At 40.8% G+C, this 20,733-nt stretch overlaps 1 protein-coding gene across 2 annotated transcripts in view; it reads right to left on the reverse strand.

Annotated features, from left to right (window-relative positions):
* The window catches only part of grik2 (glutamate receptor, ionotropic, kainate 2), a 218,367-nt gene that overhangs the window by 103,020 nt on the left and 94,614 nt on the right, over positions 1–20,733 (reverse strand). For both annotated transcript variants that reach the window (XM_061080963.1, XM_061080964.1), the window contains exons 5-6: positions 20,205–20,258; positions 18,202–18,375 (exon numbers count right to left, since the gene is read on the reverse strand). In XM_061080963.1, coding sequence (XP_060936946.1) covers positions 18,202–18,375; positions 20,205–20,258 — 228 coding nt within the window. The remainder of the gene's footprint in view (positions 1–18,201; positions 18,376–20,204; positions 20,259–20,733) is intronic.

Consider the following 20,733-nt stretch of genomic DNA (forward strand, 5'->3'; position numbering starts at 1 on the left):
GTGCTGTAGGAACTTTCTGCAGGCTTGTGGAGACATGTATATAAATACGACAGTTTATTAGCTACACCTAGAAATTAATAATTCATTCTGCATTAGGTTTCTGTTGTTTTACCTACCCTATATTACCATCAATGGGGAGGACAAAATAGCACCATCAAGTTAACGACAATGTTTAACCAACGTGAAGGCAGCATTAATTGCAGGACTGCTGGTCTGTACTGCATTAGCTTTAGCCTGGTGTTCCTAATAAACTGCACACTGAGTACATCTGTGAGGGCCAGAGCAAATAAAGGGAGATGTGAGCGCAGGTGGAGAGTGAATGGATGTGTGACGGCACACTTGTATTTAAATCAAACCCACCCCATTTTTTATTTGCAGTCATTTAAATGGTGATTTATAGAGGACGTGTAGCCATGCTTGACATTTAGGAAAAGGCCTGTCTTTCCTCGTCCAAGCTGTGTTTCATCAAACTAACCAACCCACTTCCTCCACATGTAATTAGAGAGCCTTTTAATTAGAGCTGAGCCGAAGGATGCCTTGTTATCTGTCATGTCTGCAGTGCGCCACCTCCATGCAGCCGTTCACGAGCAGCACACAGCCCACTGGAATCACCAGATGAAGCAGGAGAGAGATGGATAAAGGGTTTAAAAAACGGCAGGCAAGCATTTCCATCTGCATTCACCCAATTCTGTCTCAAATTATGTGTGATGAAAGGAGAAATGTTCGTCACTGCACTGAGCTACAAGATACGATTACATGGAATAGACATGTTCTAACTTTCAGTTACAGGGCCAGACAAGGTTTGTATTTCAAGGTAATTAAATCAAAATGCAATATTGATGCTGTAAATAGTGGTAAATGATAATGCATGTACATTCATCCATTTTACATATCAGTTTTTCTGGTGGAGGGAACGCTCATGTCCGGATTAGAGACAACAAGATTTAACAAGTTTTCTTGTGCTTAGTTTTTTTACACAGCTCTCAAACCGCCCTGTTTCACTGCTGTGCTGATGCTCTCTCCCCCACATCTGGACAACTTGGAACTTTCTCAGGACGAGTGCTATGACAGATTGAGGCTAAAACAAATGTCTGCACTACTCTTGCACAGACCTTGATGGACTACCTGCCATCAACTTCAAGGTCAGTGACTCACAGTCCACCGTACACCAACATATCTCCAGCACCAGATTAGCACTTACTGAAGTGCTCCATTAAGAATTCTAGTGCTGGAGAGAGAGTTTAGTCAAGATCATATCGCCTCTGTCACAAAAGAAAGAAACTACTTCCACCAAGGCCAAACAATCACGTATACAGTATGTCGGATTTTTCCATCAAACATTAAACATTTCCGGAGCAGAATTTTCGAAAAACGTGAAGATGAGTGACTAAACTTTCTTTGAAAGGCCCCTTTTCACTGAATCTACACCACAGCTGATTGGATTCTTCCCTGGCTAATGCCCCATTCGTCCAACAATTCTGGTGAAAACCATCGGGTGCTTGTTGCATGATCTTGCTGACAGATAAATAGACAAGTAAAAACATCACCTCCTCAGTGGAGGCAAAAAAGAGACTGAAAAATGACTGAAAACATCCACGCCCATATAATCTTGAAGTATGCAAAACTGTCACGGTTTTGTCTTGAGTTTTTATTTTCTGCCTCTGTGTTTTCAGTTGAATTATTTCCTCCTTGTGTTTCATGATTATCCCTGTGTTTATGTTGTTTATGAGTTGTGTCTGTGTGTCATGTTTGCCCATTCCCTGTGTTCTGTTTACTGCTTTATTTTGTAGTTTCTGTTCCCAGTGTGTTTTCCTTCTTCAATTCCTGTCTTTGTCATTGTCTGCACCAGTCCTCATGTGTTCCACCTGTGTCCATTTGCCCCTGCCTTCCCTGTGTGTATATTAGTCTCTGTCCTTCACCTTGTCAGTTCGTTGTTGTTATGCGCTGTCTTAATGTCTGTTTTACTGCCTGCCCTAATCTCCTTGCCTGTCTTAATCCCTGTCGTTATGTTTTTCGTACGCCAATTGTCTCCTGTGCTTGCCTCATCTGCATCCTCTCTGTAAGTTCCTGGTGTTCTCCCCTGTGCTCTTAGTTGGTTTTTCACTCTAGACTTTTTCTGAGATTCCTCTGTTTCTTTTTTTTTCTCTGGACATTTTTTTAAAAGGACACCTTTTGTTTAAACTCTGCATCCTGGGTCAATCTGCTTAACCAAAACCTGACACAAAACAATGTCGTATTATCCTGGCCTACCTGCAAACCCAAAAGATCTTTGCATCAAAGCAAAGGAAAACCCTAACCTTACCAAAACATCCAAAATACAGCAGGGGCTGGTGGGTAGATCATTGCAGACGGGTTCCTACACTTACAGTCTGCAGGAAGAGGAACCAACAGAAGTAATACCCTTATGTATGAACTGTCACTCCAATGCCCTCTCACTTTCCCAGTGGTTTCTTTTGTATGAAATCATTTGTGAGCTAAAATTTCTGTTCTCTCTGAAGCTGGCATGGTGATTCATCGTAAATACACATTCGATATAACTCGTAGTAATACTTGCAATAACAACTTGTAACATCCGGGGAAACTGTTTCACAGAAAAAAGCAGCAAAAATTCTCGGATCACTTAAGCAGATTTCAGGCAGATGTCTACGACAGGAAACTCATTACTAAGAATCTCAGCATGACTCCCTAAAGTCACCACACTTCAATCAATTTGTCTCAGCAGCGTGCGGTTCCAGGCAGCAGGGAGTTGCTATTATCATAAAAACTCAAATCCCACTAATCCATAAAACCCTTGTAGCTGACCTGAACGGGCACTACATTCACATAAGTGCCTCAATTTCCAAAAGCATCGCTAATCTTAAAGGTCCAAACAACAAAGGGTCTGCCTTTTTCACTCGTGTTTTTTTCATTTTCAAACATTGTTGACAATCTTATCTTAATTGGCTTGAACAACCTCCTAGACTTGACTTTATCTGTTTATCAAGCACATCTGATTAAACAAAATACCACTTTAAAACAATACATGTTGGAATTTGGCCTTAACAATCAGTAGCAGATAACAATTTTTTGGTATTTTTACTCATCCCTCCCCAAGTCACTCTGCAGGGGAGTAGTGTTCATTTGTGAATTCCAGCTATCACATCCCGCACTAGCTCACTAGCACTGACTTTGAATTGGCTTTGCACCAACTTAAATTAAAGCAAATCCACCGCACTAGAAACTGTTACCCCATCAGTAATCCATCCTGAATAAATGGGATTCGTAAAAGGGCAAAACTTATCAGCTAACATGAACTAATTATTAAGTTTAATGACACTGCTAAAAAAAACTTAAACAATAATTGTTCAATTAAATAGTGAAGAAGCCTTTGATAAAGTCAACTATGTGCAACACAAAAAAAATCAAATTCTGGTAAATCATTGATTAGATAAGGACATACCTATTACTTACTTGGCAGAATTAGATCCATCAAATAAGAGACCTCTTCACTTTGTCCACTGTCCCAATGTGTCCAAATTATGCTAATCAATTAAAATCCATCTCCAAATATACTCCTCAAACCACTCACGAATAGAAACACAAACAATAAGACACATGCTCTCCATACTACTTCTACTTTTAAACACCCCATGCTTTCATAACACAGTAATCCCAACAATTCCTATTCTCTGCCGGGGACATCTCAGCAATGTATTTAACAACCCGTAACACCAAAGCCACACTCATCCCATTGACCGTCAGCATGAAAGCAATCAACTTAAACTGGAAGATCAGGGACACGCCAAACATTACTCATGTGTTCAACGTCTTCACGGAGCCCATCTCAGTAGACTCTGTGGAGACCTGTTCCACTCACAGTAGCCCCAAGAGACAGCCATGCTATAAATGACGGGGTGATGTTCGACTCTGCATGCTGATGTGTGTCCAGTAAAAACAATAAACCATGTAGGCAAATGGTGCAGATAATTGATTGGCGTTTACATCGGCCAATAGCACTGAATGTGCAACTCATCCCTGACAGTGACTGAAGCAGATCAATGTGGAAAGTCATGACAACGGCCTGATCCCTGTTGTCAGAGACTCCTCACCAGCACTTCTGCCTTCGTCTGTGGACGGAACCAATGATTCAGACGTCGTAGGTCCCTGTCTGCCAGTCGGTAACTGGCAGAATTTAAAGTGAGGGGAAGAAGTAAAACATACAAGACAGCTTCCTCTTTGGACACAATATAAGGAATCACTCTTCAGAAAAAAACGCGATATCAGTTGCTAATAAGGTTATAGTATTTTTTTAAACCATATTTTGGCATATACTAAGAGACTAAATGAAAAACAGAGGCATAAAGATTGTTTAGTGTTAGACATTTTTTTTTTCATTCAAACTAGTTGACTTTAAGGTATTTTACAGCTGTTATATTAATCTATACATGCTTTTATATGTGTGTCTGTGTTTTTGAGACGGGCGCCCACCTCAATAAATAACCCAGTGGTATGCATGTCTGAAAATATACCAAAATATTGATTTAAATGAAAATCATTTAGATTTCTGTCCTCAGCACTTGATGTGTTTTCCGGAGTTTAAGCTCATTTTACAAAGTGACATGATGTTGCTGGGATGATCCAGCAGCAGCATCCAAAGCAGAGGGAGCTCACAGCTTCTCCCTGATGAAGCCATTTAGCAGAGCTGATGGAACAGCTTCCTTCTGTCGCTGCAAACTAAGCAGAAGGCATAAGGAGGGAGGTGAGAGAGAAAGAGAGAGAGAGAAAAGTGTGTGTGAGAGGGAAACAATTAGCCTAGAGGTCCTGGGGATCATAAGTAATAATTTGAGTGAAATTAAGTGGCAGGTTTAACAAGCAGGGATAATTTCACTTTTCTGTTCTTCCTGGGGGAAATCTGGCCTTTAATTGAGTTAACACTTTTTGTTTGGTAAACACTCCTAAAGCAGGCCAAGTCTGCCACTGTGTCTCATTACCGACACCGAGAATTGGTGTCAGTGCCCAACCATCTCCTACTACCTCTCCGTCTGGACTGCCTTCTCCTCCTCATCCCACACTCCCACTCCCTCAGGTTCTTAGCTGCATTTGTTCAGTGTTGGTGTTTCTAGACATTTTTTATTAGGAAATCAGCCTCTTAATGAGCAGGAAAGAAAACAAACAATAGTTTGCCATTTAGAAAAGAGCTTGGGACATTTTTACATAAATACCATATGTTTCTACAATAATCAGCTGACGCAACACTAGTAATTCTAGAAGTAATATTATTTATAGAGCTGTCATGAAATCTTTTACATTTGTGACAAACCATCTGGTAGCTGGATTCATCCTCAGGGCACCATAAACACAACTCGTCAACAGCATTTAACAGTTTTTGAGAGATTTCTAAATGGACCACAGTGGTTGACTATGAAAGATTACAATCCCCATAGCCACGTTAAAAATAAATGTTAAAAGAGAGTGAAATGTTAGCATAACAGACACAGATTTGTTGGAAGATAATAGGATTTAATGTCTCAGAAGAAGCGCTTCAGTATCAGATACTCAGTGGTTAAGATGATGATAAAATAAAACAACAGTTTCATCCTTTAAAACAAATCCAAGAGTAAAGGCCATCTAAGTTCCAGTGTAGGTCTAATAATCTAATATTATCTGCAAGAGAAGAATTGACCTACTTCAGAAAAGAATAATAATATACCTTTGTGTTCAAAAGACTTGGGCACAGTTGAGGGGTGAGGAGGCTTTGTAATTATTCTAAAATTAACAAGTGTTAAAGTTGCCTGGAAACATAAGTGAAAAATCCCAGAGCTGCATGGACTTTGAGTCCTGTTGCAGAATCCTGCTTCACAGCCTCTTCAGTCAGGCCCTCTTCAAACCGGTGACAAATCCCGAGTACAAAAACACAAATACAAAGTAATGTCGGATTTGTCTGACACATTTTGCTTCTCAATTTCCTCTTTCCCTCTAATGCATCACCGCTTTTCTGCCTGATCACCCCCCGCCGCCCCACCAAGCGTAGGGAGAAATACAGAAAACATCTGTTGACAGTGCCTCCCGTTGAGTCCATTGTGGTCCATTATTGGAAAGAGGTGTGGGTGGTAGATTGTTGTTATTTGGACACCATCCACCCCCACCTCAAAACCCAATTTCCAGCCTGAACCCAGGATCCTGCGGGGTGTCTCATATTGTGTGGGAAGCCTCTGTGGCGGGGATATTGAGCAGTACAGTAGGTGAACAATGGGAGGCATGCGTAGTAGGTTATGTGCGTTTGCGTGGAGGGAGGATGGGTGGAGTGGTTGTTATTGTGAAACAGAAGGAAAGCAGTGGCGGCATCACAGTGCCAGGCAGGACCCAGGATAACAGGGAACTCAATGGAGTGTTAAATGGGAAATCATCTGTTTTCAGCCACAGATTTTATGTCTTTGCTGCTCTCACTCTGCTACTCCCCCCTCTCGCCCCCCGTCCTCTGTCTTTTTACTTCTTTTTGTCCAACTGATTATTTATTTTTTAATATTTCCTCCCCGCGATCCCTCCATTCTGTCGTCTGCCTCATCATGGCCCCTGCAGTCCCTCAGGTTATCTCACATACCGTGGGGCAGTTTTCTGCCTCATGTTCACAATGAGCCCATTTGGGTTCACAGTGTCAGTCCGTGGGCCCTCACATCATCTCGTTCTCTCCCTCGCAGCGTCTCTCAGCAGGACATCTCCATTAGCAACTTGGCAAGACGACTGGAGGGAACTTCGCAAACACCCCACCACCTCCGCCTCCCCTGCCACCCGGACCTTGTCGTCCATCTCCATCTCCCTGCCCAGATACTCTCATCCATTTACAGCCTCAGTTAATGGCTTAACTCATCAAGCGTTATGGCTCTAAAAGGGGATGAGCTGATTGAAAAACACTCCGGATTTGTGATTGTTTTTTATGTTTATTTTTTTATTTTTTAACACAGTGTTAAATTTAGCAGACGGACGTTAAGTCGGACCCATTGTCCTGCTCGAAGCGTTTGAATGAGTGTGTGATTCAGTCGGAGCTGGCAGCACCATTATCCTTTCAGAAGAGTTAATTGATCCCACATACTCTCTCTTTGCTTTGAGGGGAGTGGAGGGAAAGAATATCCAACATTTGGGTCTGGGGTGAGATGAGGGAATGCCAATGGTAGAAATGTATTCGCTCAAATGGCTGAGAAAAAGAAAGCAAAGGAAATCATTTGAAAAGACGACATATTTAGAATACACGTGTCCTTTTTAATTTTATTAACTCACTAAAGGATGAAGCTGGCATTGAACGTGTGTATCAAAAGGCTGATATATGTAATATGTGAAGTTATATTTGCCAAAATCTAAACCTTTTACAAAAATTGAATCATGCATTTTGTGTCGTATTTCTGGGAACCGATGTATGGTGAGTAGAATGTGTACTGAAAGATTTAGGGTCTTAGAAAAATTGTATGAGAGAAATTATGCAAAAGTGATTCATTAGTCAGCTACAGCTTCTAGCATATAGTCAATACTGTCTCCTATTATAAAAGTGATTTTAATATGGTAATCCCCTGCACTGCACAAGTAGAATAACATGTTCAAAAGACATGTTTTCTGCAGATGGATTTGACAGTCGGATGTATTTGCTGAGTGTCCATATACAAAGAGGTTACGACTCAGCATTTTCCAACGCACAGATAAAATTTGACAAACTTGCCACTGTCAAAGAACAAATGGGCGATTCAAACCCCAAAACACATAAAGTCTCACCTGACATTTTTTCTTAGCTGTGCACTTACCTGATGATTCTCTACGCATACTTTATTTTCTTCATCATATCCATTTTTTTAACATTCATCATCAATGTCATGTTCTGCCCCACCGAAGATGATTCAAAGCTTCACGCCACGAGAAAGTCAAAGTCACTGGACAATATGCCTCCTCCTGTACAATATAAATACTATCCTTGCAGTTTATTACCATGTAACAAGTTGATAGCACCACATGAGATATGTCTCACATGTGGCTGATGTCCCCCCCCCCCACAGAGCTATAAAAACTGCTCACTTCTTTGCGTCGATTCCTTATTGAATGATTGCTGACAACGAACATTGACCCGGCAATGTACTAAAGTGCCTGAACTGAGAATCGTTGTATCCTGTGTCTGACTTAATCTTCCTCACAGTGAAGAACCTTCTCCAACGACTCCTTAAAGAACTCTGACCATAGATAGAATAGCAGACCGACCCACAAATCAGAATTTTGTATCGCTGTTACATAAATCTTCAGATATTTTTCGCTGAAAAGCCTGTGAAACTAAAATCGAGCTCAGGCTTAATTACCACACAGACTTTTCTTTATTTCTATGAAATTCAAGACGCATACCACTAATCCAACAAATCTTGCTTTCACTGTCATTGAACCTGACTTAAGTTTGACTTTACCCTCACAGGAATCGCTGCAGAGACGCAACACATTTATATGCGCCTGTGTTTTATTCAACAGGCAATGAAGTAATGTACTTGGCTGGATTAAAAAACAAAAACTGAGAAATGGTGATTACAGACCATTATAACAACTCTACCCTGTGTGGAAACTTCATTGTGACCTTCCTTATTGTGCCAGCAGCACAGAGCATGTCCACAAGGTCCCATTCCCCAAAGCCAAAGGACTATTTATCTGCTTAAACAGCCTCTGTAAACCTGTGAGGGAGCCGTTTGATAAGAGTCTCACACAGTGCAGGGATGAATAGCATTGAAAAGGGATCAAGCCAGCAGAACACCTTGCTTTCTTGACGTCAGTTTTGATTTTAAAAGGTAAAAAAAGCAGCAGCCCCGGGGCCTTTGAGCTGCCTTTGTGCTGAATAATGTCAGAGCATCTTCAGGTCTGTGTCTGATTCAATCAAAGTGTCTGATCTGTCCCCTGACAATGCACCGCAGCTCGAGTGGGGCCTTTGTTAGTCAGTGGTGGCTTTGTTATGAACTGCATCAGGGTACGAGCTGAAATTCAGTTTTTGATTCTTAGGTTAAATAATTCACTGCATTTCCCCACACCTATCCTTTACACCACATATCCACAGAACAGGGCTACTGCATTGATGATAGATCTATGTATTTTTTTTATGTTACTCTAAATAACCTGAGAACTGAACAAGGTGCAAGTGCCTCAAAGGTCATCGTCCTTATACTACAGACTGTGGAGTGTATGACTCTTACTCCAGTTTTACACAAAGTTTTACTTCATGACTCTTTTTTATAATTGCCGCTAGTTTGGAATAACTGCAGTTGACCTTTTAAGAAGAAAGTAGAGAGCGAACCTAGGGGAAAGAAACTCCACTTTCTTGTTATTTTAAAAGGTTCAATTTGAACTAAAATCGGAAGCTTTTCAAAAAAGTTGGCTCACCCAAACCAAACTGCAACCGAAAATGAAGACTTATGAAAACGAAGACGTTTTTAGACACCTACTTCTTACGACTTTTTTTTAATTTAATTTTTTCTATCAAGAAAACAATGAAGGTGAGTCAACTAAGTGTAAAAACTAAATATCAACATTTCTTTTCGCATTGGACACCAACCTCAGTGACCATTCAGAGAGTCCTACACTACTTTCTTATCATATTGAACTTTTGTTTATGCCCTTACCCGTCTTCCAAAATCCTTTCTGCTATAAAGCAGTGTTTGATGAACGCATGAATGCAGCAGATGTTAAGAACAGCGCTCACTGTATAGCGGTTATAGAAACAGCACATTGAAACTATTTGCAACATCCTGTACTCAGTTTTCTTTACAAAAACGCAGCTAGTGAAGGTGAAACAACAAGATTCAGATTCAATAGAAGTGAAATGAAAGAAAAACAAAGAAAAACAGCCAAAGTGTTGTATTTGATCTCCCTTAAACCAACACAAATGAGTTTTAAGTCTTTAAGGGAGCTTTGCTAATTAAAAAGATGCCTTCTCTGTCTGGAATACTAATGCTAAGGCCTTGAACGGACGGTAGACATGACTATGAGCCGAGCTCTGCCATATTGCTTTAATAGCACAACCCACTGTCGCGTGACTAAGGCACACTGTCAGGACGACTAATAGTCTTAACACTCAAGTGAATCTGATGACTTTTTACCAGCAAGCAGATAATGAGCATGGAAAGGAATCTGCTGTGAGGATCCCTAGAGAACTACTTTGTACATCTTGCAAACTTCCCAAGCCTGGGTGGGATCAGGGTGTTGTCAGTAATGTGCAATGTAAAATGAAAGAAGTTTAGGATTAGCTGTAGGGTTTAATATGGGCAGTGTGCTGCTGAATCAGGGTGAAACAATATACTGTGTAGTAGAGAGGCAATCAATTGATATGCTGCCAACAGTGACCGAAGGCCAGGGTAAACATGGCGCAGCGTAGCACAGCATCCATTCATCAGCTTCCAAGGCTCTCCAGAGCTGGTGGACACGCAGACTCCATCGAGTGGGAACCTGGTTGGCACGAAACCACTGCCAATATGTGAACTGAGCATATTCCTCAAGTTTATTTATTTTCTTAATCACGAGGCAACACCACCAACACTCCTCCAACCTCTACCACTGTGAGTCAGCAACCTCTGATTCGCTGCACCTGTAGCTCGGTTAGAAACACTGAAGGTAACAGATCTAATTAAGCCTCATTGCAAACTGAAACAATATCATTACAGACAGTATGTTGTGTCATGTCCTACAACCGTCCTACAGTTAAAAGACGAGTGGACTGGCTTTACGATTCTTTATCTGATGCTACGCTAAAAGCAACACTATATATTATACTATATATATTACATGAACTGCAAAAATGACACTAGAACCTCTCAATCTTAGAAATTTCTCTGCGAGCCTTTTTTAAATTTTGGTTTAAGGCCTTAACAGATTTCAGGTCCCCCTCGAGTGGCCAAACACTAACAGGAGATTTTGCAGTTGTGTGGTGCTCGAAAGCTTGCAATTATATTATAACATTGTAATTTTTCCAACAACATGGCTTAACGTGGAGCAGACTATCCAACATAGCTGCCAAAAACAAGATGCTAAACTGAAGCTCTGCTAGAATGCTCCCTCATCATTAACCCACTCCTGAATCCCAACATGCTGCTGTACAAACTGCAGAAATGATTGAATGACTGATTAAATATAATTGTGGTTAATGGCTTTAAACTGATACTTATGAGCAAATGTTAATCAATGATGGCCAACAGCAATGTTTTCCTGTTACACAAAGCCTTGTATTTAAACTGCCACTGCTAGTTTCCTATTTGCCTTTTCTAATTCCCCCTTTAAACCCACATGAACTTATGTTTCACTGCACAAATTTATTTATAAAAAAAGTATATAAATGCAAAACGTTCTAACCTAAGATGCTATTTGATGTCTGAACTTAATTGAACCACATTTTCTGTATATAATTAGGCGTACCATTAGCATGACACAGTAAGAGTGTAGAAAGATTAAACGTGTTTTGTAACATGTACAAAATTAATATAATGAAATAATAAGTGTTATGTTGCTTTAATCTGTGAGATTTGGGCAAAGTGACGTAGCTCATTATGAGTTTACACAATACAGTGTAGTAAGCTGGTGAAACAATTAAGTGTGTTTGTGTGTGACGATGACATATCATTCCACAGGTTCTCAAACTTTATAAATTGTGACCAGTTCAACTCAAGTGTGATTTTCCCTTCAAGTAAAATGGGCTCAGAATAAATGAGAGTTTAACCTTGTTTTTTCCGTCCTGTTTAGTGACTCATAATCCTTAAGATTAGTCCTGTCACTCCTTGTGTGTCGTTAAGGTTGGTCAGACGAATCTTCTGCTCAATGTGCTGGTATGAAACCAGGGCAACAGACCATAACGTGCATTTAACATAATGTAAAAAAACAAAACAACACCTAAAGTCTGTTCAAAGAGGAGAAAGAATCAAAGACGACGGCGATTCAAAGACTGCAAAACTGTAAACTTCCACCTTGCCTGTGCTGTGAAGAGCCACTTCACAGTCCTCTGGGCTCACAAAACCCTTGGCTGACACTAAGTGGCTCTCTGGGTTAACTCTGGGCTACTGGAGTCACTGCTCCTCGCCCTCACCAGTGCTGCCAAGCATCTCCAGCCACTGCACATGTAATGCCAGCTGCTGGAATAATGTCCCAGCTACATGTCACTGCCAAATTCCTTCCCCGGCATGTGGACAATACCAGAGCCAGATCCAAGCCTGTGAGCCAGAGAGGGGATGACAGGGAGATGACTTGATGCACACAGAGAAGCAGATGGAATAAACTAAGCCGAGAGAAGCCTCGTCTAAGAGGGGGAGAAGGGCACAGATTGTGGGGCCGCAGCCAAAATATGAAATAACCAAATATTAGCCACTCGCTAATGAGAAATCCTTCCAACAGTTCAAACTCTAGACAAAAGCTCTGGAAGCATTTCAAAGCCACAGCACCAGCCTCATCCGGGCAAAACCCACAATGCAACATAAGAGCTGCCTGCCTTGGACAACAGTTAGGCCACGGAGGGGAGCATGATCTGGGTATCAAACAGACATGCAGGCAGATTTGTGCTCTCTGAGCTGATTGTTTGTAGTGGGTGTGTGCTTTGACAGGTCCATAAGCCCCCCCAGCCCCTCCAAACCTCAACTCTGCCCAAGAGTCAGCACCCAGGTTCCCACCCATCCTCCAAACAAACCTTCCCCCCCGCCCCTCTGACTCACTCGACCCTTAAATCAGTACAAGCCATGTTTTCCCAGACTGTTCTGCCACTCAACTGGGTCTCCACTGAGACGGCATGACTGACAGGCTGGAACAGGAACAGGCCAGATAAAGGCGAAACACCCATCTCTCAATCCCTCCACCAGCCTCGTCCTATTCCAGTTCACAAATCGAAACCCAACAACTCACTCACTCACTCACACACGTGAACAACCCTTAGTAGAAAAATAGTTTGCCATGTATCTCAAAACAAAGACTTGTGCAACAAAAGCATGAACATAATCCACAAGAGACACCAACTCCATTCACACCTGACATCCAAAATCTCATCTTGAATCCAGATTGTAACTGATTGTATTTACACCCCTGGTATTAATGTGTGTCTCTGGTGTCCTCATTGAGATCTAACATAGATCAAATCACTTTGTCCACATCCTCATCTCATTTGTGCAGGTAAAAACAAAACAAGTAGTAACACAGAGTTAGAAGAAGAATGGAAGATGATGGTTTCTATCCCTAAAGTTCACTCCTCCTCACTCTGTCCACATCATCCTGTTGTTTTCAGCCACATCTCATGGCCTTTATAAACAGGTGGAGTTTGTATCATGTGCGGTAAGTGTGGATTGTAGATTAGTCAAATTAAACCGTGTGTGATAATTGAAAAAGTACATGTATCACAAAATGAGGAGGATTAATTCATATTTTTTTGTATGCATAAACATATAAATGCACATTGTTATGTCACAAATGGCATCCAATGCTTGATTAAAATTAATTCAAATTTTTTTTACAAAATATACATGTACTGAGTAGGTGCACTTGCAGCCACATAATAATAGCAAAGTGATATTTCCCATACAACCCACTTGTATCCTTTCCCACCATATTCTATGAGTGATGCTCAGATAATACGAATCCTGGACTATGCCTGATGTCTGAGTGGCGTTTTTATAACTCTGTTTGGATCTGACTTTAAAATGGTATCTGTCAAAAAGGAAATGGCTTTCCATCACTGGCCCATTTAAAATTTACCCACAGGTAAAGCACATTTATGGTAATATGGAAATAGAAATGATTCAGCGGCGGGGCAGTGGATCTGAATACCAACTGTGTTTTGCGGCTGCAACAAACAAAGAGACGACCTTGATGACTGAAAGGTCAGAGCGTCTGCGTGGACCGGGCTGAAAGTTAACATCTCCGCCTTGCAACTTATGACAAGGAGATAAATGCAGGAATTACAGTCATGCCTGAGTGTTTTTTTGAACTTGTTTCAATTTTGCAGTGCACACAATGAATCAGACAGCAGCTGAAGCAATTAACAAGGACAGACATTATGGTAATGAGAGCGTGGAGCTTGTAAGGTCACCCTCGTTGCGCATGTTAAGCCACGACTCAGGGCAGGGAGTCTCCGTCACCTGAGTCACCGACGGCAGCATAAAAGGATGAGGTGCAGAATTGGCTTACCCAATCTGTCACACACACACACAGGCATGTGCTAGAAAGGAGAAAATCTCTGGGCCAGACTGCACGGGCTCATTTAATTGTCTCCATTATTTGGTGGCGTGACACCGGATGCTGAGTTTACAGCTTCAGTGAGAAAGGATGCAGCCGGGTGGTGAGCAGGCTGGGAACAAATAAATAGTCAGGCAGATAAGCAAGGGGGCGAATGAAGTTGTAAAATAAATGAGTGATATAAAGAATCGATGAGCTGCACTTTGATGGAAAAGGCTGCTGATTAGAAACATCAGACATTATACAATTTTCAGTTCTGTGGCATGTAGTTGAAAAAAACTAAAACTAATTGGACTACAAGTTACAATTGATTACATCATCTAATTATTTTCAAGGACAAAAAATAAAACTTCTCATTTAGCACAAAAACCTTCTATTTCGTTTGGACATCCCATTGATTCTTCCTCACTAAGTCATTTTGATACTTATCTTCATTTATGGTTTACACAAGCCTCGATACTTATGTCCTTGGGGATGTTTTTATCTATAATATAATAATGCAATGTCATAGTGACATAGTTGAATAATGTATTTTCAAATACATGATGTCATTTTCTCATCAATATAAGCAGAGGTCACAGTGTCTCCACCATTTGTGGACATATTTTGAGTCCAGATCCTTGTTGATCTTGACATTTGATCTTTTACTGTTCAGCTCCAAAAGTTAATCACATGGAAAATATATTCCCAATAAATTTGGTGAAATTCCAGCCAAGCAATTTGCATGTTATTTTCTACCCAAACTAATGCACACACAGGAGGGCAGGGTGAATATAATGAATCATTTCAGTAACTACACTTTCACAATTAATGTGCTGTTGAGTTACTTCCTATTTTATTCTTTTTTTGTGTGTTGACTAAAAATTCGATGGATGTGGAAGCGACATGACAATAACGTTAACGATGCATAGACGTGACAATTCATAGGTGCAGTCACATTCCAGTGAAAAGTCACAGGATAATGAATAGGATTTTTGAAGGGAAATAAAAATATAGTTTCCTGCTTTGATTGCGATCTTTAGTAGAATAAAAGTCAAACTTGTATCCTCTTTGTATTTGCTGCATCCTCTGTCAATGTTGATGACGGACCTGTTTTCAGTCTCTGAACAGCGGACCTGCCAGAACCACTGATATAGGGATTTAGTAAATTAGTGCAGGAGGAAGTGATTTCAGACACAGCCTGTAGTAAATACTGTGCTGGCTCACTAATCGTAATTAACAACAAAGCCACTGTGGAGCAATTTATGCAACAGCAGAGTAGTGTTATATAATCAAGGAAACACGGTAGCACAACTCTATCAGAGTCAGCAGTGTCAGGTTGGTTTGTAAATGGTCAACAACTGACAGAAAAACGCCCAGCAAACAAATCAAGTGATCACAGCCCCTTCACTAAACTTGATATTTTTACTCTTATATTCTGCTGGCGTCAATATTTGAATGCATGGGATATTTATTGTAGAGAAAAATGCAATTTGCAAGATTACGCTATGCGAAGAAGTGACAGCTTTCAACTTAGCTTTTCCTGTCTTCTGGTTGGGAGATGATCCCAACAGGTTCAAAGGAAAATAATTCAGAGTGTAAAAATTGTTACGGGGAAGATGTTCAAAGGCTGGACTGAAATGGACAGTGGGTATGGACATGAATGTAATCAGTCTCTATGAACAGGCATATTTCATAGCAAAATGAAAACAACTGAAGGCAATGAAAACAATGGGATGTATTTCTTAAAATGGGTAAGAACGCATTTTTTCAGAGGACAGAAATCTGCATCATGTACTAACAAATACGGCATTTGAGTAATTGTATTTTCTTAGATTCTTACATTAATGTCACTGGCCAAAATAAATGTCTGATTACATTTTCTGTTTCCAAAGTGCAAACTGTTAACACTGCAGATTTAACTATTGCATGTGAGGCACTTAGCCGAGGTGCTGAGAGCCGAAGCAGTGCGAGGAGGTGAAGTCGGTGGACTGCTCACTCAGAGCAATCTGTCATGATCTGCCAGGCCATAAGTTACAGCACATCAGCAGTTCACCACTTAAGCACACACAACCGTAAATACAGCACACAAATGAAGCCGTTAATCAAAGGTTTATGGAACCTTTCACCATGTCAATATGCATTAGCTGCTGACTGATTGCCATTTGTCTAATTAATCAGTCCCCACCTTCAAACTTATATGCCATTAATTCACTGATGAGCAGGGTCACAGCACACTCCTCGCACATAAATCTTTTTCCTGTCACTGATCCAAAAATAAACTGCCTCGTCTGATGAGTCTCTCCAGCACAGCGTGGAGTCGCGGAGACGAACGCGAAAACACAAAGACTATTTTCGTTTTGCCTCGTTGCTTCCTCTTTGTGCCGACTTGAGACATCAACTCCGGGACTCCGTGTCGAAGCTCGAGTCGCTGTAAAGGCGCTCCCTGAGCTTTTTGTGTTTTGAAAAGGTCCAGTCATTACACACGGACCATTTCGGTCTCAAGTGGGAAACGGTATTGATTCCGGCCGCAAACCCAACAAAAGGGGCTTAGACGGAATGACACCCACTCTCCGATATCAATCCAGAAACATGACTCGGCAATATCTCACCGTTTTAGAAAAAGAAAAGGAAAGAAAAGGATTCTGTTATTCCCCAGCGGTAAGCCACTGTTTTCAATCAGCAGCCAACATTTTGCCACAGCCGGCGCCGGGGCTATACAACTGGAGTCAGACTAAGCGGCTGCAACATTTAACACCTCAACATTTCCGGGAATAAAACACAAGTGCAGATTTTACTTCTGCCTTCCCTTCACCCACTGCCTTTCTTCTTCTCCTTTTCATTCATCCCCCTCATCTCATTTCTCCCCCCTCCTCTTCTTTTCCTTCTTATTCCCTGTCTCTGGTGGGTTGATATTTTTTGGCAGGGTTCCCAGATAAGAGATTGGTATGAAAGCTGCGTGGAGGAACAGTTATTACAGGCAGTGTGCTCTGATCACAGACGTTTCAGATCACAGCCAAAGAGACTCTTCTTATCACACCCAGGGGCTCACAGCTCGGGGCACCGAGGTTTTCTATTTGACTCCCACAGATGACTGGGAAGTTACAGTATGAGAAGTCACTGCATATTCACCTGAACAAGTCTAGCTCGTCAAGAACAACACAAACAGCTGGGTGACAAAAAACAGTCACCCAGCAAGGAAACAGTGGAGGACAATCCCCTCAAGTTGCAGTTTTTGGTCAATTGTGGAAAAGAATGCATGTTTTAAATGGGTTTTACAGAATTTCAACAGCAAGTTTCTGACCCAAACATAGCCCTAAGGAGGAGACCACAGTTTCGAAGCATCTCTGCATTTTACAGAAAATAAAAACATCATTTTTTGACAAACCCATAAATATACACCCAGAGCATAGAACACACATTCCCTCTATTTTAATGCTCCACATATATTTTCCTTCCTCTGCATGTTTACACCTCATATAAACCAAATGCTGCTGCTGTAGCAGACACAGTAGCCAGCTCACAACACTACTGCGTGTTCTACCGCCTTGTGTTTTATAACTGGTAACAGATACTGTGTGCCTATACCTTTCCTGTAATCACTGCACAACATCAAACTGTCAAAAGGGAAACTGTAACATTCACTCTCCTGCTTAACAGAAGTTGTCCAAGAAGAGACAAAGCAAATGTCCAACATCTGCAGTAGAGCTGGGACGTCACAGAGCCACATCCAGCTGCCATTAACGTTTAGTTAATGTGCAGTAAGATATCCTTTTTGCGTCTCAATGTTTGTGTTGAAACAAGAGTTTCTGAACAACCATGAAATATGGACTTAAGTGGCACACTTGAGTACACAAGGATTTGCTTTAAGTAGCTGGAAAGAACACGAACTACATGAACTTTCCTCTGTGTGAGTTTGCTGAGAAGATAAACATCGAGCACAGCAAAAAGAGTTTAAAGTAAATAGCAGCAGATAGACTGAAAGACGGAGACGGGGATTAAACCCTTCATTCTTTTGTCAATGGGACTCACGGTCATGAAGCCGTCCAGTAGACCAGAGTCAGGTTTTGGGGGGGCCTGCAGTCGCTCCATGGACCATTTCTCGATGATTGAGGCCACTTGGCTATTCTCAGTGTTGAGGATCCTGAAGCCCGTCATGTTCACACCACTGAATCGGTAAGGCTCTACATCCAGCGCAAACAGATCCTAGAGAGAGGAAACACACATTAAAAACCGAGCAAACAGACTTTTTTTTTCTGTTCCTAAGTCAGTCAAACAAACACACAAAAAGAAAGATTCAAAAAGCGCAATGAGAGAAACTGTGATCTGTCAATATGGGGCTATATAAATGAAATGTGATCGATTGATTGAAATAACCTTACAAGTCATACAATAATATTCAATGACTAGAGTCTGAAGAAACAATGGTGACTGAATAACAAGCCTTCAGACCTTTTGACAGAAGAAGTCTAGCAGCTCCCTGCCAACTCCAACCTTTGTGCTATTGGCTTACATCCTGAACTGAACCCTACTTTCTAATCAACTGCAGAAGGGAAGGTGTTATCAAGACTTGGTGCCTGGCAGTGGAAGTGAATGAACCTGGGTGATTTAAGAAAAAAAATCATCATCCAAGCAAGGTTCAACTGAGGTTCATTTTACTGAGATTACAGCGTCAATGTATTTGTGATTTTTCAAATGCCTAAAAGTTGACAGTGTGATGATCACCATCAGAAACTAGGTAACTGATCAAACCTTACATACTGCATCAGAAAAAAACCCAGTAACACAAGGTAGGCTAAGTGAACAGTAAAGAGAAATCTGGCAGCAAAAAGGCTGACATATGTGGCCTCAGTATGACTGGGATGTTCACTCTGCTGGGAGAATTAGGCTGTCAGCACCGGACTCTGTGTGCCAAACAACCGTAGGGAATGACAAGACACCCCTTGGTCTGTTCCTGCCTCCCCTGCCTTATTCCTGGTTGTATTTTACTGTTCATCTTCTCTAATTATCTCGTTCAAACTGTGCCAGGTGGAATGGCTGAGGAGAAGAACATTTTGATGTCTTGTTTCAAAAATAAAAAAAGGATCCCCTTTTGAACCATGTAATGAAAAGCACATAGATGAAAACCTGAAGATTTGGATTTTCAAAAGGAACCTGACGTTTAAAAAGGAAAGGAGGGGGGAGGCAGAACAGAGACAGTTTTTGATCCCATGCAAGAAGCCTCTGAGAATGAGTGGGATGGCGCTTCAATAAGAGTTTTATATATATGTGTATATATAAAATGTTTGGATGTACATTTTAATCTGCACTTTACTATGTGGACAGTAAAGGGGAATTTATCATGAGGTAACAAGCAAGGTCACCGATACAGCCAAATAAATAATAAATCAGCAGAGATAGAGACTCTGAATACTGTCTCGCACATAGGTAATACAAATATGTTACACATGTCTTATCACAAAATATATGCTGATTATTTTGCTTTCATGCTGTTGTGTCAGACATTGGTCTTTTGATTACAATTCATGTACCCATGTAACACTAGCGTTTTATTACCAGAGTTGGCCAGAGGGTTAGATTGGCAGATAGTATGACCCAGTGTGAGATATCCATCTCTTAAAAAACCCAATATGTGGAAACGATACGAAAAAAGACAATTAAGAGAAGAAGAGGACTAAGAAAACAAATACAGAACATTAATGTCGAGAGGCGGATGAGGACGACCAAAGAACTGGTCGGAAAAAGCTGAAAAAGCTGAAAAAAACTAAAAACATATGAAGCAAAAGAAAAGCTGTCATAATGTCATAAAGCATAATGCATTCAGTTCTTTGTCTCTGGTGAACATATTAAGTCAAAAATAAAGAATGATCCAAAGAAATAAATATAAAAGAAACAACTCCGAAAATGAAGATTGAAGAGCAGCATTATCTCATTTGGGGGAATGCAACAAATCTTGCGAGATATGGGGATATGGAAGTCTGTGTTAGACCTGATGACAAAGTGAGTTTGCAGCACAGGCTCCTTTTTCTACTCACCAGTGTGGTGAAGATATAGTGATAGTACTCTGTCATCATCCCCATGGCAAGAGCCTAAGAAAGAAAGTGGAAATAAAAGAGGCAGAGAGAGATTAAGATACGGAGACATTTATAAATGAATAGGGACGCAGACACAATATTTTGTCATATTTTGCACCCATGCATATGCATTTTCCTGTTGGTCTGTATTTCTGGGTTATGTGAAGAGGAATATTCTGCTTTCACTAATGCAGACAGGCTCAGAGGCAAGAAACAAACACACCAGCATTACAAAAAATTGCTGAAGAGAGGTTTATCTCAGTCTCTATTACACTGTACAGTTTAATACATGAGGAAAAGTACAAAGAATATTGCATGATTTTTAGGAATGGGGCTACTCGGTCATTTTCAACTACATACATTATGGAAATCACAATGCGGTCACAAGAGGTCAATGGTTAAAATTATTACATCGTTGATTTGAGTTAACAAAGTGCTTTGACAGCAAAGTAAAAATATGAAGATAATGTAAAGACAAATATGAAGCTTC

This window comes from Limanda limanda, chromosome 11 (genome assembly GCF_963576545.1).
Source record: "Limanda limanda chromosome 11, fLimLim1.1, whole genome shotgun sequence".
In the NCBI taxonomy this organism is placed as follows: Eukaryota; Metazoa; Chordata; class Actinopteri; order Pleuronectiformes; family Pleuronectidae; genus Limanda; species Limanda limanda.